General features: G+C 48.2%; 1 protein-coding gene across 2 annotated transcripts in view; it reads right to left on the bottom strand.

Annotated features, from left to right (window-relative positions):
- Positions 1–22,308, bottom strand: part of BRAF (B-Raf proto-oncogene, serine/threonine kinase) — a 33,093-nt gene that overhangs the window by 4,237 nt on the left and 6,548 nt on the right. Inside the window, exons 2-18 of one of the 2 annotated variants that reach the window (XM_073567590.1) lie at positions 21,305–21,406; positions 19,762–20,016; positions 19,102–19,205; positions 18,813–18,915; positions 18,437–18,585; positions 17,163–17,282; positions 16,472–16,631; positions 16,207–16,246; positions 14,305–14,424; positions 12,865–13,004; positions 12,675–12,792; positions 3,975–4,059; positions 2,619–2,795; positions 2,500–2,546; positions 2,224–2,342; positions 1,686–1,817; positions 279–413 (exon numbers count right to left, since the gene is read on the bottom strand). In XM_073567590.1, coding sequence (XP_073423691.1) covers positions 279–413; positions 1,686–1,817; positions 2,224–2,342; positions 2,500–2,546; positions 2,619–2,795; positions 3,975–4,059; positions 12,675–12,792; positions 12,865–13,004; positions 14,305–14,424; positions 16,207–16,246; positions 16,472–16,631; positions 17,163–17,282; positions 18,437–18,585; positions 18,813–18,915; positions 19,102–19,205; positions 19,762–20,016; positions 21,305–21,406 — 2,106 coding nt within the window. The remainder of the gene's footprint in view (positions 1–278; positions 414–1,685; positions 1,818–2,223; positions 2,343–2,499; positions 2,547–2,618; positions 2,796–3,974; positions 4,060–12,674; positions 12,793–12,864; positions 13,005–14,304; positions 14,425–16,206; positions 16,247–16,471; positions 16,632–17,162; positions 17,283–18,436; positions 18,586–18,812; positions 18,916–19,101; positions 19,206–19,761; positions 20,017–21,304; positions 21,407–22,308) is intronic. The other variant, XM_073567589.1, reaches the window with a different exon arrangement.

Raw genomic sequence — 22,308 nt, 5'->3', positions numbered from 1 at the left:
GGGTTACGTATTGGGCATCCTGCAGAAGCGATTAGGAACACGTGACAGCTTTCTTCCTGCAACAGCGCCACCCCTGCCCGCAGGTTATGTCTGGTATTGCAGCCCAGACCTATTCACTTCACTTGAGCTGCAATATCAGACATGACCCGTGGACAACGGTGTGAAACTACAACTCCCAACCCTGGACGATGGGTGTGGTGGAACTACAACTTCTACAAATGACAGCCACTCTACTGATCTGATCAGCGATAATCCCCTTCAGGCCACATTGCACTTACCTGTGGAAATAAGGGCCGCTCGTCCCTCTTCTTTTTTAGACAGTCGGCCATTAACCTCTTCATTGCTTTGGGACAGTTACTCCGAACTTTGCTGAGGTCTGGAGATAAATATCCTCTACCAACCATGAATATAATCTAAAAAAAAAATAAAAATTGGATTACACCATTAAAAAAAGTGCTATTTCCCCATTCTATTCTTTCTGCTACCACCAGGGGGCGCTCACTGCACAATGATTTATTTTACTTTTTCAGCGGGTACTGTGTGAACTCCAAAGCCACGTGCTCCCTCTAGTGGTGGCTGAAGGTGTTGCATGATGATGGTGGTAAAATTCTGACTAAATGTTCACATCCCAATAGAAAAATATTCAGAATTGAGAGTCCTCAGTGGTTGATACCTTTTAATGGCTAACTGAAAAGATGGTAACACATTGCAAGCTTTCAAGACTACTCAGGTCTCTTCATCAGGCTAGACTAATACAAAATCTGAAGAGTCACATATTTATGCACAATACAACACAGTATAAATTTATGACGACCTTTGACACTCTCAGTGCTGGAATGAATGTGTCACATGGATTTATGTCCTTTTACATCAATTAAGGAATTTGCTTCCAAGACCTTGTGGAGGCATCACAACACATTAGGAGACCCCAATCAGAGGACTATAAAACATCCGGACTCCTTATCTATGAACTGGTCCAATATTTATGTTTCTCCCTCTCCCATAATCATAATTCTGCTTCACGTCACTTGTCTCATCTATTGCATTTTTTTCTGTGCTGTATTGTGCATAAATATGTGACCCTTCTGATTTTGTATTAGTCTAGCCTGATGAAGAGACCTGAGTAGTCTCGAAAGCTTGCAATGTGTTACCATCTTTTCAGTTAGCCATTAAAAGGTATCAACCACTGAGGACTCTCAATTCTGAATATTTTCCTATCTACTGGCTATAGGTACTGTCACACTTAGCAATGCACCAGCGATCCCGACAAGCGATATGACGCGGTCAGGATCGCTGGTACATCGCTAAGTGGTCGCTAGTGAGCTGCCACACAGGCAGATCTCACCAGTGACATTGCTGGGGACGGGGGTCGCTACTTACCTGTCACACTAGGCGATCCTGCGTCCTCCCGCCCGGCTCCACGCTAGTCTCTGCACAGGAAGCGCCGCAGGAGGCGGACGACGAGAAACAGTCCAGGACGTTCTCGTGCGATCAGCGATAACCAGCGGGGGAGCGGGTTGTAGGTAAGTATCACACACAGCGATATCGCTAGCAATATCGCTATAACGTCACAAGTTATAGCAATATTGCTAGAGATATCGCTTAGTGTGACAGGCCCTTTACACGGTACAAAGATATACATCTTTCCTGTATCACATCCCAATAGTGAACGTCTCGCCCCTCACCTGGTCTCTGTTGTTGATATTCTGATACGGGAGCTGCCCGGTCATTAATTCATATAAAACTATTCCGAAAGCGTAGACGTCAGACTGAAAGCTGTAGGGATTCTTGTCCTGCATCCTAATCACCTCTGGGGCCTACAGGAAAAAATAAAACAGTAATGTCAAAAGTGGAGAGACTTAGATCTGCTGTGCTGATCGCTAACGATCAATGATGGACATAGCCATGGCGAGAAGGATCTGGGTGGTGATCGATAGATCAGACAATTCCATCTTCTGACTATAAAGCCCACTGTACCCGAGGGTTACGTACACCGATGCCCTAACCCCCCCTTATATGCCGCAGCCCTAACACCCCCCTTATATGCCGCAGCCCCAACCCCCCCCCCCCTTATATGCCGCAGCCCTAACCCCCCCTTATATGCCGCAGTCATTAATAAAAAAAAAAAAATTATTAGAAATGCAATGCCAGACTAAGCCTATGGACCAAAGTGGCGCAATTTCAACCCCCCCCCTTTAACAGTGACATAGAAGATTTCCCTACCATCCATAGTATTGAGCCCGATAACTGTTCAAACTGGTGAGAGCCGCTCCACCGAGACTTCACTGTGGCGAGGCCAAAGTCACCGATCTTTACTGTGAGGTCTTCGTGAAGAAAAATATCTAGAGAAGGTGATGGGTTAAGGAGAGGGTGACCAAGAATATGGATCTGTTGTATTATAAACCCTAGCGGCCATAATGCAGCCGCCTCGACAAAACAGCGGCTACCGGATGAACAACTTAACTTGCCGTAAGTCATGTCAGGTCTCACAAAGGATACTATTGCTTTTCAGATCTCGGTGGATGATCGACTTGGCGTGCAAGTAGCTGAAAAGAGAAAAGTATTAGTGCGAGATCCGACAGTGAGGTCGGGGGACCGCGATGGGGGCAGCCACTTACTCCATGCCCTGTGCCGTCTGCCGTGCAATGTCGATAAGCTTAATCATTTCAAATTTGGTCTCTATGATGTGGAGGTGGTGGTAGAGGCTCGAGCCCTCGCACCACTGGGTCACTATTGCCAGCTGGGGTTTGGTGGAATAGCCCATGAAGAGCAGAATGTTCACGTGCCGAGTTTTCCTACAAAAACATGGGAAGGAATCAGGACAAAGGGCTGAAGGTAAAACCCTCGAGGACCGGTAGTAACTGGCAACTATCAGTGGATCACGTGATCGTCCACGCACACGGATAATACATGGCCACATCCCTAGTAACTGATGCGATTACCACCAGACTGCATATTCAGAGGGTCGGCTGCAATTCCCTGGGTGACAGGAGGGCAGCCGTGTAGGGATCCCAAGGACTACTTCAGAGCTGCGTCTCCTGTTTTCTCTACATGGCGACCCTCCAGTCACTGAGGTAATTGCAGCCAGCTCTCTGAATAAGTGATCACTTAATGACATCTTTGGATCCTACGGTCTGATCTTTGAGATCCCCACCGATGCAGAGAATGAAGTGCCAGCAGCAGAGGAGCAGACTAGTGATATATCATCTATAGCTGAAATGGGAACATCCCTTTAATTAGCTTCCCCAATACATTAAACAAGTGGGGAGGATCTAATTTAGAATCATGTATGTGCATGCTATTGTTTTAGGGTATAGAGAGAGACTGCTCCCCTGGGTGTCATTACCACTTTATGCCTGAAAAGACATATGCATACATGGATGATCTGAGCTTGGCTCGGTGCTTTCCTCCTTATCTACAGCCTGTGATGTGACCTTGCCTCATCAATATCTGTCCTCCCTCCGTGCTTTCCTCCCTATCCATAGCCTCTGATCTGCCCTCCCTGAATATCTGTGCTTTCCTCACCATCTGAGATTTGCCCTCCCCAAATACCTGGGTGATAGGAGCTTGCATTATCAATAAACACCCTCCCTCAGTGCTTTCCTCCCTATGTACAGCCTGTAATCTGCCCTCCCTGAATACCTGGGTGATGTCCACTTGTCAAATCACTTAACAATAAACATTTGTTTTTGCCACTTTCTAACATACTGAAAAGGAATATATCAAATTACTGCCAGAAAGCAGAACTGGACAATTAACGAGGGACTGACTGTAGAACCTTTCATTATACTGAGTCTACAAAAAAGGAGCAGTCCGCCCCCTTCTGTCCTACCTGTAATATTCAACTAATCAGGCTGTAGCATATTTTTTTTTTAGAGCTTTGCGTTGTGCTGTCCCTCTGTTGTTCCTCCTGGAAAGGTCAATTAATCCTGCTATTTCCAGGAGGGTTAATACGCCGGCTCGGACATATTTACCTGAGCACTCCAACTTCATTTTTAAAGGCCTGTAGTTGCTGAGGCGTCGGTGCAGTTACATTCAACATTTTTACAGCTACATCACCTAAAAAAAATAAATAAATAAAAAAATTAGTGCGATTCCCTCGTCCTGCCTGTTGTATGTGCGCTTCTATGTGTATATACACACTATGTGTTTTTGTTCTAGTCTTTTCCTGGTCTTTCCTCCCCATCTACAGCCTCAGGTCAGTCCTTCCAGAAAACCTGGCTGCTTGCTCCCTTCTCTACACTCTGATTGGCCTTGTGCAACTTCCTTACCCCTAATGAGAAAGCAGGAAGGGAAGAGCAGACAGCGAAGGCAACAAAGCCAGAAACTAGTCTAGCACTGAAGCATCGGCGCAGTCGGCTATGTAGAGGAGTTGCTCAGAATGCACTGTAGCCTAGCTCTAAAGCATCGGCAAAGTCGGCTATGTAGAGGAGTTGCTCAGAATGCACTGTAGCCTAGCTCTAAAGCATCGGCGCAGTTGGCTATGTAGAGGAGTTGCTCAGAATGCACTGTAGCCTAGCTCTGAATCATCGGCACAGCCGGCTATGTAGAGGAGTTGCTCAGAATGCACTGTAGCCTAGCTCTGAAGCATCGGCACAGCCGGCTATGTAGAGGAGTTGCTCAGAATGCACTGTAGCCTAGCTCTGAAGCATCGGCGCAGCCGGCTATGTAGAGGAGTTGCTCAGAATGCACTGTAGCCTAGCTCTGAAGCATCGGCACAGCCGGCTATGTAGAGGAGTTGCTCAGAATGCACTGTAGCCTAGCTCTGAAGCATCGGCGCAGCCGGCTATGTAGAGGAGTTGCTCAGAATGCACTGTAGCCTAGCTCTGAAGCATCGGCGCAGCCGGCTATGTAGAGGAGTTGCTCAGAATGCACTGTAGCCTAGCTCTGAATCACCGGCACAGCCGGCTATGTTAAAGGAGTTGCTCAGACGCAGTGTAGTTTAGCTCTGGAGCAGCGGCACAGCTGACAGTGCAGTCTAGCTCTGGAGCATTAGCACAGCCGGTTATGTAGAGAAGTTGCTCAGACGCAGTCTAGTCTAGAGGTGAAGCATCGGCAGAGCTGGCTATGTAAAGGAGTTGCTCATACTCTACATAAGAAAAGTAAACAGAAAAATTCAAATGAACAATAAAAAAAAAAAATATAACACTTAAAACAAAACATTCACTGCCATGTCTTTAAGAGATTATTGACTGTAGCTACTCAAGATGCTGAGTGGTACAATTCTTATGCAGCACAGCGTTACAACCCAAGGCAAAACTGCATGCATTTTACAGCGGGTTTCACATGCAACTCCATCGAGGTGTAAATAGTCACCAAAATTAAATCCATTTCTTTGTCCTGAAGCCAAACAATAGATTAAAAGCTAGGTCCTTTCCCTTAAAGGGGAATCTGTCAGTAGGATCAACCGTCTCAAGCAGTCCATGCAGGTCATAGGAAGTTGAATAAAATCGTAGTTACTTACCGTTAACGGTATTTCTCTGAGGCCATGACGGCATCACGGAGAGAGGGGTTCCGCCCCACAGGGACACCTACCGATAAAAAGGTGGTACCTCTCTCCCGCATCAGTTGTTTTACAGAGCATTAACGGAACTTCAGCCTAATACTAACACAACACTTTAAGAAAAAAGGAATTTCTATAATCAATAAACTGCGTAGAGGAGACGCCACGTGACTTTTTGACTAAACTGTATTTACAATAAGTGCGCACCCCACGCGTGTAGGGAGGGAATATACGGGTGCCGTCATGGGCTCAGAGAAATGCCGTTAACGGTAAGTAACTACGGTTTTCTCCTTCCCCCATGAAGGCACAACGGAGAGAATCGCAGAGACTATATATTAGGGGGGGACCATTGCCTCCAGTACCCTTCTACCAAAGGTTAGCTCTGAGGAGGTGGCTAGGTCCAGCCGATAGTGGTTGAAGAAAGTTGAAGGAGAGGACCAAGTAGCGGCTCTACATATCTGCTCAATGGAGACGCCTGCTATCTCTGCCCAGGAAGTTGACACCATTCGTGGAATGGGCTGTTATTCTGCCTGGGATGTCCGCGCCTTCTGAAGAGTACGACAAGGTGATGGCGTCCCTTATCCACCTCGCCAGCATGCTCTTTGATGCCTTTCGCCTTTTCTTTGGCCCCTGGAAGCAGACAAAAAGAGACCTATCTTTCCTACACTCCCTGATGGCCACTAGGCATTCCATTAGGCACCTCCTGACATCTAATGTGTGCAAGGTCTCTTCTCCCTTGTTTTTGGGATTGGGGCAAAAGGAGGGGAGGGAGATTTCCTGAGTTCTGTGGAATCGGGACGCTACCTTCGGCAGCTAGGCTGGGTCTGTCCTAAGTACCACCCTGTCATCCAGGATCTGTGTAAATGAAGGGAAGATTGACAAGGCCTGGATGTCGCTAATTCTACAGCCTGATGTGAGGGCTACCAAAAGGGAGGTCTTGAGAGATATTAATTTTAGCGGTGCGTCCTGCATAGGCTCAAAGGGCGGCTTGGTCAGGGTTGAGAGTACCAAGTTTAGATCCCAGGGAGGGACGTTTAGGGAAGACACGGGCCTGGATCGACTGCCTTAATGAACCTGGACACCCACCGATTCCCTGCCAAGACACAGTTGTATAGGGCCCCCAGGGCTGCCACTTGAACCTTTAATGTGCTGGTAGCTAGGCCTTGCTCTAAGCCCCTTGGTAGGAACTCTAAGATCTTTGATATGGGTACCTTCTCCTTTGGACTAGCCCTTGATACTGAAAGGAACTTCCTCCAGACCCTCCCGTACAGTTTAGTGGTTATCGGCTTTCTACTTTGTAGCTGAGCGGAAACTAAATTTTGGGAGAAGCCTGTGTTGGTTAATAGAGACCTTTCAAATTCCAGGCCGTCATATGTAGGTTCTCCACCTGGGGGTGCAGTACTGGGCCCTGGGAGAGTAAGTTCGGGATATCCGGGAGGACCCAAGGATCGGAGATGGACATTCTCCTCAACCAAGAGAACCACGTCCTTCTCGGCCAGAAGGGGGCTATTAATATTACCCTTGCTTTGTCCTCCCGAATCTTCCTCAGAACTGATGAAATTAAGGCTATTGGTGGGAACGCATATGCAAGGGGAAAGTGCCAGGGGATCATAAGGGCATCCAGGGCTATCGGGTCCCCGGATGGGTCTATGGAACAGAATGTTTTCAGTTTCCGATTCGTCTTGTTGGCGAATAGGTCTATGTTGAGTTTTCCCCATAGCTTTGTGATCTGATTGAAAACTTCCTGGTTCAACTTCCATTCGCCCTGTCTTAGCTGTGTGCGACTTAAAAGGGTCAGACAATGTGATGGCGGACTTTCTATGTGTAATGCCGTCAGTGAGCCTAGGTTCCCCTCTGCAAAGTGGAAAATTGACTTTGTCACCTCCATAAGGGTACAGGATCTCATGCCCCCGATGATTTAAGTAAGCCACTACAGTGCTGTTGTCCGAGAACACTCTTACGTGGTGGCCTCTGAGGGAGTTTAGAAAATACAGGCGGGCGCGCTTCACCGCTAATTGCTCCTTCATATTCGAGGAGGCGGTCTTTTCGTCCCCTGTCCAGGCTCCTTGTGCTACCTGGTTGTCCCAGTGAGCCCCCCACCCCCTGGGGCTTGCGTCTGTAGTAAGGATCTGAGAGACTGGTATCACCCAAGGAACCCCCCTGGATAGGTTGGATGGTTTCGTCCACCACTGTAGAGAGCGAGCTGTTACGGGTGAGATGTTTAACTGCCCTTCTAAATTCCCGTGAAGAGAAGTCTCTGCCTCTAGTATCTCCCACTGGAGATCGCTTGTATGAGCTTGGGCCCACTGGACAGCTGGTAGGCAGGCTGTCATTGAGCAGAGCAAGGACACGGCCTTCCTGAGTGTCATTAGTGTCCTTGTTATTGCTCCTGTTGCTAGCTGTTCTATGTGTAGCCTTCTCCCTTCGGGGAGTCGTCACTCCTGCCTGATGGAATCTATGGTTATGCCCAAATATTCTTGCACTTGGCTCGGAATTAACCTAGATTTTGGTAGGTTCAGCAGCCAACCTAGGTTGGACAAAAATTCCATAGTCTGGTTCAACTGGTCTCTGCAATGACCGGGGGAGTTGCCTACTACTAGGAAGTTGCCCAAGTATGGGACTATTAGGACGTCCTGTTCTCTCAAGTGTGCCATGACCTCTGCTATGATTTTCGTGAATACTCTCGGGGCGATGGCTAGCCCGAATGGGAGGGCTGTGAATTGGTAATGCTTTATTTCTCCCCCTATCGTGACTGCTATTCTGAGAAACCGGCAGTAGTCCGTGTGTATGGGGACGTTATAGTACGCGTCTTTCAAGTCGAGTACCGTCATGTAGCAAGCTGGAAACAACATCTTTACTGCAGATTTTATTGTTTCCATCTTGAATGGAGGAATCACTAGGCATTTGTTTAACCTTTTTAGGTTCACTATTGTCCTGAACGTCCCATCTGGTTTCTTCTGCAAGAAGATCGGGGAATAGAAGCCTTCTCCTTTTTCTTGGTGGGAAACCTCCTGCAACACCGATTTCTCCACCAGGGTCTGAATCCCCTGTTGTACTGGAACTTGCTCTTCTATCGACTGCCTCTGTGGGGTCACTATGAAAGAGGGTTTGTGTGAGCTGTGGAATTTTAATTTGAGACCTGTTTCTACGATGCTTAGGATCCAGGAATTGCTTGATATCTTTTCCCAGGTCGGGAAAAAGAGGCTCAATCTTCCCCCTACCTGGGAGACACCTTCATTTGGGTTGCTTCTTGTCTGCCGGTTTCCCGAACATGAACCCCTTCCCTTTGCCTCTTCTATCTTCCCACTTATCCTGGGAGTTTTTAGGTGGCTTCCTTTGGATAAATTTCCTGCTCCGAAAACGTTTGAAGGGGAAATTGGATGGGTTAGGGAAAGACTTCTTTTTATCTCCTGCTTTCTCAAGTAGATCGTCCAGTTTAGGCCCGAAAAGGAATTCGCCTTCACAGGGGATGGAGCACAACTTTGTTTTTGTTTGCAGGTCTCCCGTCCAGCACTTGAGCCATAGAGCCCTTTGTGCTGCATTCGAGAATGAGGCTGCCCTGGCTGTCAACCTGATTGAATCCGCGGACGCGTCCGCTAGAAATGCCGCTGCTCCTTTCATTAACTGGAGAGAGTCCAGGATTGCTCCCCTTGGCGTTTTGTTCCTTAGTTGGTCGTCCAGCCACACCATCAGGGCTCTGGCTGTGCAAGTGGCAGCTATAGCAGGTTTTAATCCTCCTCCGGTTGCTTCCCAGGCTCCTTTTAGGAATGTATCCGCTTTTTTGTCCATAGGGTCTTTCATTGTCCCCATGACCTCAAACGGCAGAGAAAATTTTTTCGAGGCTTTTGCTATGGCTACATCCACTTTCGGTGCTTAGTCCCAAAACGAGCAGCTTGGCTCCTCAAAGGGGCATTTCCTTTTTGGTGCTAGGAGTCCCTTTTTCTCTGGTCTTTTCAACTCCCTCTGTATGAGCGCCTGGATTTTAATCGCTCATGGGAAAAGACCTCCTCTTCTTCTGCTCCAACCCACTAAACATGGCGTCCTGAATGGTTCTTTTAGGCTGAGTTCACACGTGGCGTTTTTTTCGCGTTTCCGCTGCGGTTTTAACCGCGCAATTTTGCCGCGAAAACGCGAAAAATAAGCATCCCATGCATTCCTATGGGATTCCGCAATGCTGTGCTAATGCTGCAGTTTTTACCGCGGCGGAATCGCTTTGCGGTAAAAACCGCAGCATGCTCATTAATTTGCGGAATCGCGGCGATCCCGCACCCATAGGAATGCATTGTTCCGCTTACTTCCCGCATGTGGCTGTGCACACCATGCGGAAAGTAAGCAGAACATTTGCGGATGGTACCCATGGTCCGGAGGAGAGGAGACTGTCCTCCGGGCTTTGGGTACCATATCCCTGTAAAAAATAGAATTTAAAATAAAAAATATTGTTATTCTCACCCTCCGACGTCCCGCGCAGCCTTCCCGCCTCTCTCCACGCTCCCGTTCCCAGTAGTCCTTTGCGAAAATGCTCGCGATGACGTCCCTTCTCGCGGGATCGCGAAGTCTCGCGGTCATCGCGAATTACCGCGAGACGTCGCGATCCCGCGAGAACTGACGTCATCGCGGGCATTTTCGCAAAGGACTACTGGGAACGGCTGCGCGGGACGTCGGAGGGTGAGAATAACACTATTTTTTTTTTTTACATTCTATCTTTTACTACTGATGCTGCATAGGCGGCCTCAGTAGTAAAAAGTTGGTCACACTCGTCAAACACTATGTATGACGAGTGTGACCAATCTGTCAATCAGTTCTCCAAGCGATGCTACAGATCGCTTGGAGAACGCTAGCATTTTGCAAGCTAAATACGCTTGCAAAATGCTAGTTTTTCCGCGGGAAAATCGCGGGAATTTAAAATGCGATTTTCCCGCGGACTGGAATTCCGGAATTCTCGCGGTAATTTCCGCGAGAGTTCCGGTACGTGTGCACTTAGCCTTAGGCCGGGTGTCTACTAGCCCCATAGTGGTTCTGATAGCCTTTATTAAGTTATCCGTCTCTTCTATAGGGAAGCAGCTGCGACATTCATCCGCAGAGGACGAGGAGCCGGATGACGGGCTGTGTCCAATGACGACGATTCGCTCTCCCTATCACTAGGATCTGACTCGGGTTCCTTTCTTTTGGGTTTCTTATGCTTTTTGCTTTTTCCCCTGAAGGGTTTTGAAGGTGTTCTCCACCTGGTGGGGAATTAGGGCTCTAAGGTCAGAAGCGAACCCTGGGGATTCCTTGCATATTGTATGTTCAATGCAGGACTGGCAGAGCCTTTTTTCCCCATGCCGTGGGGAGCTCCTCCTTACAAAGCGGGCAAATCTTGTGGTTGGCCTTCTGTGTGCACTTCTTCCCCTATAAGAGGACAGGCCCTAATTACAGCATATACGTTCACGTAGTCCACTTACCCGCCAGACCGAAGAAGGTTACCGAATCAGACGTGGGTCCCGAATCTGCATGTGGCTTGTCCTTTGGGACCCCTGCCCCCCCGGACTCCTTGCTGCGTTGGGACTCCGAACGGCTGCTGCTACCGTGTCGCTGTGACTGCTCCTTGGTCTCCTTCTTACGGTGCTGCTGCGGTGACTTTCGTGGCTGCTGCTGGTGTCCTGTGTCTGAGGATGCGTCCAACAGCTGCTGCTCTTCTGGCTCGCTCATGGTGCCAGGTGACCGGCTGCATTTTGCCCCGTGTGCGCTTTTAAGCCAAGTGAGGGGCCAGTTTCAGAACAAAGTTTTTTTGTTTTTTTTTTCTGTGCGCACCCGGCCCCCAGCTAATTTGCGACATGTGACGTCGCGTGCTCCGCCCCACCGCCGCTCCCAGTGGTGCATTGCGCAGGCGGCGGCGTCTCCCCCGGCATGCCGGCGCGTGACGTCCCGCTCCACCCCGCGCACCACCGCCGGCTCCCAGTGGTGCATTGCGTGGTCTGCGGTGTCGCGCTCCGCCCCGCGCACCACCGCCGGCTCCCAGTGGTGCATTGCGCGGGCGGCAGCGTCTCCCCCGGCTGCCGGAGCGCGTGAGGGATACCTGCGCCCGCTGGCGCTTCTCCCACCCCGGTACCTGCTCCGGCCCAGGGCCGCTTCGGCCGCCATGGAGGACGCCATCCAGAGGGAGGACAGATCTTCATGCTGCCGCCTCTCCCTCCACACACCTTGGAGGCCCACTGACCCCAGCGGTGGCACCTCGGGCAGCCGCCCCAGCTGGGACAGGGGGCTCCCGCTGCTATCATCCAGACTGGTCGGCCCCAGCATCTGGTAAGTCTGTAGGTTCCCTATGGGGACAGGAAACCAACTGATGCGGGAGAGAGGTACCGCCTTTTTTTTCCTGTCCCCGTGGGGCGGATCCCCTCTCTCCGTGGTGCCGACATGGTGGAAGGAGAACATGATATATTTTTAACTGCGATCCAATGTCTTATTACAGAGAAATCTATGATTTTCTTGTATGTAAATGATCTGTTAAGAGCTATGGCGGGACAAAGATGTCCCTGACAATCTGCCTCCAGAGCTAGTAGTAATTGAAAGGGGGCATCACCAGTGTCAGACATGTATTGATTGAAAGTCCTGATCTCACAGCAGAACTGTGATAGAGTATAACAGTACAGCAGAGCTGAGCTTTGTCTCACTACAAACCCATTTGCAGCAGCACCTCTCCGGCTGTCAGCTGAGCGACAGAGCTATGAAAGTTTACAGCGAATACCTCTTTAGCGTTCATCTCACACAACAAGTGAGGAGGGAGAGAGACAGTACAGGACATATGCCGGCACTGAGAGAACTACAACTGCAGATGTGTTTGTTATGAGACAATCTGAGCTCTGTTGTACTAGGCTACTTATAACTTACGCAGCTCAGCAGTGAGATCAGAGAAGCAGACTCATTACATGACTCACATTTGTAATTTACAACAAGCTCTTAAGGGAAATTCTCGGGGAGATCTATGTCTGGCCCACAGATCTTAACAGCTCATTTACATATTAAGAAACCTGTGAATTTCTCTGGAATAAGATATCGGATTGCAGATATCTAGGTGTCATTTTATTCCGCTTCCTATGACCTTCATGTCCATATAGGCTTAGGAATTAGAAAATAAAAAAACTTACAGGCCCCAATCAGGATCAGCAACATTCTGATCAGTCCTTGTACGTACCGTGCCACTTTCCCTTATACACAGTCCCAAAGGAACCAGATCCTATCCGCTGTCCCACGGTGATCTGTCCGTCAGGGATTTCCCAGTCGTCACTGGAGTCTCTGCGGCCGAATGGTTTCTGGAAAAGAAATCCTGGTCATTACAGCCGCCGATGACCACGTCGGGGGTCGCTTAGTATAAGGCGACTTACCATCCGACTCCGGTCTTCTGTGGAGGAAGAGGACGATTTGCGCTCCCTCTGCTGACCGGGGGATTTCTGCAGAGCTTTGACATTTGTGAGGGATCCTGGCAGGGAAGCCGGAGGGGTGGCAGATAAGCCTGGGGTGGTGCCTAGGAGCACAGAAGAAAAATACTTTAGAAGGGACATAAGGATTAAAAAGGGAAAAAAAAAAAAGGGCCGATAGGGCTGATAATGGGGTGGGCCTAAAAACTGCAAGTGGTGGATCCAATTAGGAGCGGTTCAGCATTAGTCTGGTGCTACCATACTGTGTCAGGAGCGACCCCTGCCTGAGGGCTTTTCCTCATCATTACGATGTTGCTTCATCAAATTATGAACTCTCCATTGATTGGTAGGGTCGGTGTAACCTAAATGTTTTTTCTTTTTAGAGATGTGGCTTAATAATGCGGGGGTGTGGTCTATATTTAAGCAGGGGTGTTGTCTAAATCAATTCTGAGTGGTGTAAGCTACAGAAATTTTTAAGATGGGGTTGTCTAAAACACACAAGCAGGGGCGCGGTCCAAATACACAGTGTAAGCAGGGGCGCGGTCCAAAAAACACTAAGCAGGGCGTGGTCTAAATACACATTTTAAGCAGGGGCACGGACTAAATACACATATGAGGGTGTGGTCTGCCTTAAAGTCAAGAATGTTTTTTTTTTTTTTTTTTTAAAGACGCAGATGTGGCACAAATACAATTTATGTGGCCCAAATACTCTCTTCCTTGCAGTTGGGGGTGAGGTCTTAAACACATTTTTTGAGGGGTTGGGTATAGTCTAAATACATTTTTTTTGCGTGCAGTCTGACTTATGGTGCAATATAGGCCTCACATGCAGCACTCAGGTTTACGGTGAGGTTAACTTATAGAAATGGGTGGGCCCGATGTTAGTGAATAGTTTTAGGTTGTCCATACTTCCCGGTCATGGGGTCAATCATGGCCTGAAGGACATCTCAACATGGGCAAAGTAAGCCATAGGAGACGGCGCGACCGACGCGCTCCAGGTTGGGCTGGCTACACTACAGTTCAGCAATGAATCTATCACACGACATCCCATCATGCACAATGGACGGACAGACAGACAAACAGACGGGGATTAAAGTGCAACTTGGAAATCAGAGACAGAAAAAAAATAAAAAGTGAAAATGTAAAAGGTGAAAGTGCAGACGACTGAGTACACGGCCGGACTGGGCTCTAGTAATACACACAGGACAAGACTAAAAATCACAGATAAACTACATCTACTGGGAGAAAAAGAACATCCAGCACCGCCTGCGTTCTGCACGTGAGCGAGGTGTGGATGCGGAGCAATAGACAGTGCAAAATTAGAGGAAGGTTTAGCTCATTTTAGGGAATAGTTAAAAAATATATATAATTAAAAAAAAAAAAAAATCACAAGTATAACAGCCCAACTACCTCTGCAAACGGGGTCGGACTCAAAATCAAAGACTATTTCACTGGGGAGAGAGTGGAGGAGTGGGCTGGGGTTCCGAGAGTGGTATTTCCGATGGCAGCGCGTCGGCTGGACCTGGGGGGCTGCGGGAGAAACACAGGCATAAAGGGAAAACAAAAACAAAAAACGGAGAATGGTGGGGAGGGGGGTAAAGAGAGCAGAAAAGGGGGATTAAAATGTAGTAGCGGAAAGGGGAGAGAAATAAAAGTTTGAGTTGGGAGGGCAGAATTAATAAGACATAATTAGCAAAATATACACACATCAATATTCACAGTTTATATTGGGGACAGTTAAAAGCGAAGAGGGGAGTTTAGAGGGAATTAATAAGGCTCGTCCACCTCTGCAACCAAAAGATTTTATTTTATATTACTCTAAAACATTCCAAAATATAACATTTTGTATATATACAGATCTGATGTGAAAGGAGAAAAAAAAAAAAATATCACAACTGTAAAATCCGACTACATTGGGATTGTTTGTAGTCTGTCACCATGGAAACAGAATTACATGGGGGGGATATCACGACTGTAAAATCCAAGTACATTGGGATTGTTTGTGGTCTGTCACCATGGAAACAGAACTACATGCAGGGGATATCAACTGTAAAATCCGACTACATTGGGTTTGTAGTTTGTCACCATGGAAACACGACTACATATAAGCTGTATATATAAAAATAGAAAAGTGCAGTGAAGCAAGATAAGGTTGCAAAAGTCTATAGACCCTTTACCGAGCACTGGACGTCAGCTGTTTCTTGCGTTTTAGATACGACTGCCATAGAGTACCCAGCTTTCCCAGACTCCCAAACAAGCATTGAAATCACTGATTGGGGATGTCCATTACACGCCCCACATATTAAATTAAAGGGGCAAAAAAAATGTAGATAAAAACGCGCTCACCTTACTGAAGCTCTGGCGCTTCAACTTTGATACTTCCCAGTTCCTCGTCAGTCTCTGAGCAATAGATCACTGGTTGGCTGCGGCCGTCACATGACTACAAAAATGCCTGACAGCGATTGGGCGTGTGCTCAGTCACATGAACAGATTCTAGCGGGAGACTGGGAAGCGTCGGAACCGCGTCTGGGAAGGCTGGGGGGGGGGGTCTATGTCCCATGTACACATATGGGGGGGGGGGGGGGGGGGGTGTCACCCAGTTATTCTGGCAACAGATGAAACAGCCGATGGGAACTGGATAATATTCGGATCACACCATTGCTTCTATTTTAAAGGGGAGGGGAATTAAGGTGAATAAAAAAAAAAAAAAAAATAAAAAAAAAATAATAAAATTATATATATATATATATCTCTCTCTATCTATCTATCTCTGTGCTAGGGTATATATAAAATTTAAAAAAAATAAATATTGAAAATTTAAAAAAAGGGATTAAAATTGCTAAATATGAAATAAAAAAATAGGTGTCTATGTAAGGGCAGGCATACAGGTATATACTGCAGGTAGTGACTGGCAGGAAGGCTGGGAGGAAGGCTGGGAATCGTAACGATACATGATAAATCGTCTGATGGGTGTAGAATATGAGGACACAGACAGAAGACGACCGAAACTAACAGCTGATGGATAATATGGAGGTGGATTCATGTGGTATCATTGAAGAAGGAGGACCCTTCCCCTCCCTCTCCTGGCACCACGGGATTATCATCCATGAAATAAATAATGTTGCCCCTCTGTTGTTCCTCCTGGAAATACATGAAAACTGGGTGTCCCTCGGCAAATAAAGAACAGTAACCGTTCATGCATTTCTAGGAGGAACAATAGAGGGACAGCAGAATTTTTTATATTTTTTAAATGGGAAATTCAGGGGAGCAGAAGGGTCCTCCAACATGAGAAGATGTAAAGGCGTCACTTACCTCCCTCGCTGCGCTGAAGGCCCTGGTCTAGAATTAAGTCCTAAACGATAGAGAAAAAGAGGCAGATGAGACGGGATCCCAGACCCTTCTAGATCGGTCACACTGCCCTGAACTATACACATAACCCATTGATGTGAATGGGCGCAGTGTAATACTTCTATTTCGCCTGTGGGGGGGTGCAGTAGGGAAAATTGGCCAGGATTTGCTATAGATCATAGCAGGTCAGCATTAATTCTAGGTTGTGATGCCAGTCCGGCCCACTCACATCGATGTTAACAGGCTCGATGGTATTAATGTGAACGTTGGGGGCGGAGGACGACCGGTCTCGTTGGCCAAACTGGTTTCTGTGGTCTTCGTCGGCAGGTCGGAACGGCTGGGGGATAGGAATGGACTTGGACGGAGAACTGCTGGGGAGACAGGGAGGCCTAGAAGAATAAAAGAAAGAAATTGTGAGCTCAGTGCTGCCACCTATAAGGCAAAAGAAGCAAATGCACTAGTTATTCAGGCAGCACTACTGAGACGCCAGGTGCTGGGAGGTCCATAACCACCAAATTCTACCAGTGTAAATGTGTGGCTCCATCAATGTCAACAAGGATTCCTGATCCACTGATTGCAGGATTAGACCATGGCTTCCGTCATCTAAACAGTCCCACCCCCGAGGGGATAAGTGCACTTATGCTAAGAATGGGGGTCCACGATTCTCCCATTCTAACCCGTGGTGACTGCCCATGCTCCATAGGGGGCGCACTTGCTCATCAGTATTCTTATCACTGCACACTGTCCAGGCAGTGCCCGATAGTGTCAGACTATACGGGGACACAAGGCTGTCCCTTGTATTAGGGTGGCGTAATTATTAAAATGAGCACCTAGTTAAATAGACATAAAGGGAGAAGGAACGATTCATGGTGGTCTGACTGTTGCCCACCAATGTCCCAGGAATACTAGCAAAACCTTACTCGCTGACATCTGGAGGGGGGGAGGGCGAGCAGGATTCCACGGCTGGGGTCACCTCCTCGAAAGGACCTTCATCCTGAGATATTGGGTGGTGTTCAAAAAACTTTGAGACGAATAGCAAACTGCGGGATAAAAAACACACAGACTCAACATCATGGCTGTACAGTACAGAACCCCGCAGAGTCGTTTCGAGATGTCTCTGACAGGCAGGTGCACAGTCAAAGGCAGCCAAACATCCTATTGAGAAGGCAGAGGCGGATTATTATCATCCCTGCCTTTCCGATTGAAGAGTATATGGTCATCAGAGGGCTTTGGGGAGCCATGCAGACCAGGACAGGGGTGAGAGGGAGCCATACAGACCAGGACAGGGATGAGAGGGAGCCATGCAGACCAGGACAGGGATGAGAGGGAGCCATGCAGACCAGGACAGGGATGAGAGGGAGCCATGCAGACCAGGACAGGGATGAGAGGGAGCCATGCAGACCAGGACAGGGGTGAGAGGGAGCCATACAGACCAGGACAGGGATGAGAGGGAGCCATGCAGACCAGGACAGGGATGAGAGGGAGCCATGCAGACCAGGACAGGGATGAGAGGGAGCCATGCAGACCAGGACAGGGATGAGAGGGAGCCATGCAGACCAGGACAGGGGTGAGAGGGAGCCATGCAGACCAGGACAGGGATGAGAGGGAGCCATGCAGACCAGGACAGGGATGAGAGGGAGCCATGCAGACCAGGACAGGGATGAGAGGGAGCCATGCAGACCAGGACAGGGATGAGAGGGAGCCATGCAGACCAGGACAGGGAAGAGGGGACAATTCATACCCGGCTTATACTCGAGTCAATAAGCTTATCCAGTTTTCCATGGCAAAAATTAGGTGCCACGGCTTATACTCTACTATATACGGTGTAATATTCAGGTGCATAAAAATAAAACAAAAGAACCTATACTCTAATAATCCAACTATCAAAAGCTCCAACTTTAGCCCCGCCTACGAGGAACCAAAACAAATTTCTTCGTTATATATACAGATTTTAATGACTTTATGGAACATGAAACATCCAAATAAAAATTAAAAAAAAAATAATTAACAAATGCAAAATTCTAACAAATAATAAAAAGCAAGCTGGGTCTAGTTATTAAGGTTTTGAAGAATGACAAATTTAGGATCTGGATACAACAAAAGCGGTTGCTTTTCTGGATCCAGTCTATAATCAATTGGAAATAGAACTTGGAGCCACCGGTGAACGGCAGCCTTCTCTTCCGGACGGACTTACTCGAGTCGGTCGTAGTTCACGCACATTAGTGGCACCTCCGTGCTGCATCGCTGGTGGAACTTGTACCCGCACGTCTGGCAGCGAAAACCCTGGAACAGCAGCTTCCGGCAAAAGTCACAAAACGCCAGAGTGAAGAAGGTTTTCCGTACCTGAAAAAAAAAAAAAAAACCCAGAGAGACACAGGTCACAAATGAAAAATATGTCGCTGTCACAGAAGGTTTAAAAAAAAAAAAAAAATGTTCTGCAACAGCAGAAGGAAGAGGACCAGCGGCAGCTAAGTGGTGCCGCTCATCCCCAGACCTTTATACAGGCACATCGGTGGTAAAGCTCAGCCGAGCTGCACCGTATATAGTCCACGTCCTTTCATTCTACCTACAAAGTTGTGTGTGGTGAGCGGCACGTTCTCCAGGACTTCTACGTGCAGCTCCTCCCCCGTCAGCCAGCTGATGTCCGTGTCCCAGCCGATCGGCTTCTTCTCTCTGTTGGGATAAAGAAGAGGTTTCACCCATTTATGATGGGGGGGGGCTGGGGGTCACTACAGAGAGAGCAGGCCAATAAAAAAGCCCAGCACCCTGTGATTCAGGGAAAAACACGACGTGCACAATCACTGAGAGTCAGTGATACTCGGGGGTCACTGCAGGGTTATAAGGACCAGAGCCGCTCACCCGTCCTGCACCCTGTACACCGCACAGCATTCTGGGATCAGACCTCGCATCATCAGCGCTTTCTTTAGACTGTCCCGTACGGTCACTCCACATCGGGCCGGTACCTAGAAAGGCAAAAAAAAAAATAAAAAAAAAAAAATATAATAATAATAATAATAATACTGACTACAAGATCTTAAAGAGGTTGTAAAGGATTTAGGTCCTGACTGCCCCAACTGATCAGCTCCGCTGCAGCTGGAAGTAAACAGCTCTATACGCCGTGTAGTGGTTGTTCTCTGGTACTGCAGCCCGAATCACAGTCACCTTAATGGATTGGAGCTGCAGTACCACGCATGGCCTGTGCACGAGTGTGGGGCAGTTTATGGAAGTTGGCAGTTCTTTATAGAGAACCAAGGACACCGGGGACAATATATAATCAACACGCACGCTACTATGACATAAAAAAAAAAAGTTTGCAATTAGGTTTCGTTAAAAGTTTTGCAAAATGAGACAATTACGAACCTGTCCGTGAGCGCGATCTGAGTTCTTCTCTACTGATTTATGACCACATCAAAGTTCAGTTCAACTTTGATGTGGATTGTGGTCATAATAAAAATTTACAAACTCCTCAAGTTCTTCGGGGGCAGATGAATGTGAGCGCCTGCTCTGGAGGACACTCACCACCGTGCGCTGCTTGTTGGGTAGGAAGACTCGGACGATAGGCTTCTGAGGAGACTTGGGGTTAATCCGGGAGAGGTCGGAGGGGTTCTGTAGGACGGAGAGAGAAGAAGGCGCTAGAGACAGGGTGGAGGGGACGGATGACAGAGCCATTTCTGACGACAGGGAAGAAGAGTCCGTGCCGTTCCCCATTGACTCCAGTAACTGCTGCTCCCTCTGCTGGAGGGCGTCCAGTTTGCTCGTGTATTCTTCATAAGCCTGAAAGGGGGAAGAAAAAAAAAAAAATCAATATCTAGTCTGACTTTCTGTGATCACAGGTCCAGGTTTACAAAAAACATGGCATTTGTGCAGAAACAGCGCCCCCCCGTCTACAGGTTGTGCCTGGTAATGCAGCTCATACATCTAATTAGCGGTAAAGAGGGGGTGCTTAGTTTAGGGTCAGAGTGTAGATGGTAACAAAAGGTGGCGCTTTCCCTGGAGGATCTGACGATGAACACTGTTGTAATACTTCCTTTGCCCTGTGGTGGTGCTGCAGGGAAACTTAACACTTACTGCCAGGTGATCCCTCAGATCACAGTTGATTGCCATCGGACCCTTTAACAGTAAAACCCCATCAGCAGCAATCTGTTATTCTCAGTTATCAGACACGTAGATCACATCTCTCCAGTGCCGCGGACCCTCACATACACACGGGTGATGGATCTCAGCAGCTTCCCTTTAAGCTTGCCGTGACACAGCGGAATAAAATCGACATTTATAATGTATCTGTCCACCCTTCACCCCTGTCTCCTACGGTCAGCCCCGTAGACCTCATCTCAGGTCCCTTATTGGTTCAGGGAAGCCGACTGACTGGGGAGAGAAGTCTTATAAGCGATACAATCAAAAGAGGATAAATGGACGGGATCGGAGGAGGAAATTCTGATCCGGTCTGTTTTAGTGGCCGAGCGCGCGCCGGTGCTTGTGGTTCTGCTTTTTGCAGTTTACCTGTTCCATGCAGATGAATCCAATCTATTGCTCACTGTTATCAGTCAAAGTCAGACTTGTGAAAAAAAGCTACTTAAGTGTTATACAATGAAATAATGAAAAGGAAATAGGACCTCCCGCTGCCATAGTGTAAGGAGCAGTCTTCTATCCTGGTCTGCAGCACCACAACTCCCAGAATGCTCCCACAGTTTTGCTAACGCTGCAGACTATGGCTCTTTGGTTCAGTCTTCAGATTCAACAAGTGTGGACTCATTGTAGACACACCCTTTAATATGCCGTAAGCTGCGCCGATCATCATGGGTACTGGTGGGAAGATGGCGCTGGCTGCTTGTTTCTCCTGCAGCGGCCACTACAGGGAACTTTTAGTATTACATGGTGATCACTCAGTAAGTAACCACTCGTTAGTAGTCACATGCTGTGGCTCATAGTGGGGGGGTCCATCTATAGGAGGTCATCTGAAAAGGTCAAGCCCCTCTGACAACTGGAAACAACACCCCAACCTCCCCCTGCACAGACCATTAAAAACAGAGTAAGCCAAAAAAGCCGATGCTGCTGAACTTACTTCCACGTATATTGAGGGGGGGTTGTGCTCGCCTCCGAACTTGTCAAGGAGGGCTTCGATGTGCTCTTGTGTTAACTTAATCATCTGCTTAATATTCCAGATCTGAAAAAGACAAAAATAATTAAAAAGACAAATACAAATTAAAGATCCAAACAATAAAATAATACATATTTGCTGTACAGCCCCCCCACCCCCCTAGTATTCAGATAGGAAAACTTTGCAACAAGGCTTAACATTCGCCTGCAGGATGAAAGAAGCATTATATAGTCAGGTCCTCCAGGAGTAAGAGATGCCGTGTCGGTTCTCATTGAAGGGGCCATTCCCATTTAGTCTGGTGGTGCAAAACCGCCCAAACGGTGGCCAGGGGACAAGGACGCAGGGACGGAGCACTACATCCTCAACATTATTAGGAGGTCTTACCCCACAGTCATTAAATCAGTGGCACACACTGTAGTTAACAGACTTCAAAAATTATAATCAGACACCGTCCCTCACCTGCCTCCCTTTAATACAAGGTTTGTTATGAAGCCCCAGATTGACATTACTGGGAGACTATAGGGCTGCCACCGTGCACAATGGCCTTCTCTCCTCTTCAGGTCCACCTCTCCTCCTCCGCAGAGCCACTAGTGCACAGCCACCATCCCTTCCCAGGGCCGCCCCCGTGCACAGTCGCCACCCAATTCCTCCTTTGCAGAGCCACCCATGCACAGCTGTCACCCGCCCGACCACCTCCCAAGGGCCTCCCATGCAGAGCCGCCACCCACCCCTCCTTTTGGGACATCTCATATACAGTCACCACTCCTCATGGGGCCACCTAGGCAGAGCTGCGACCATCCCCACCCTTCTAATCGTGGGGCTGCCCACGTACAGCCACCCCTCCTCGTGCGGCCGCCCATGCAGAGCCGCCGCCACCCTCCTTGTGGGTCCGCTCATGCAGAGCCGTCACCCCTCCTTGTGGGTCCGCCCACATAAAGACACACCTCCTTGTGGGTCCGCCCCATGCA

This window comes from Dendrobates tinctorius, unplaced genomic scaffold (genome assembly GCF_039654945.1).
Source record: "Dendrobates tinctorius isolate UK_male_01 unplaced genomic scaffold, ASM3965494v1 ptg000020l, whole genome shotgun sequence".
Taxonomy (NCBI): domain Eukaryota; kingdom Metazoa; phylum Chordata; class Amphibia; order Anura; family Dendrobatidae; genus Dendrobates; species Dendrobates tinctorius.
This window is presented reverse-complemented; position numbering and strand designations above follow the sequence as displayed.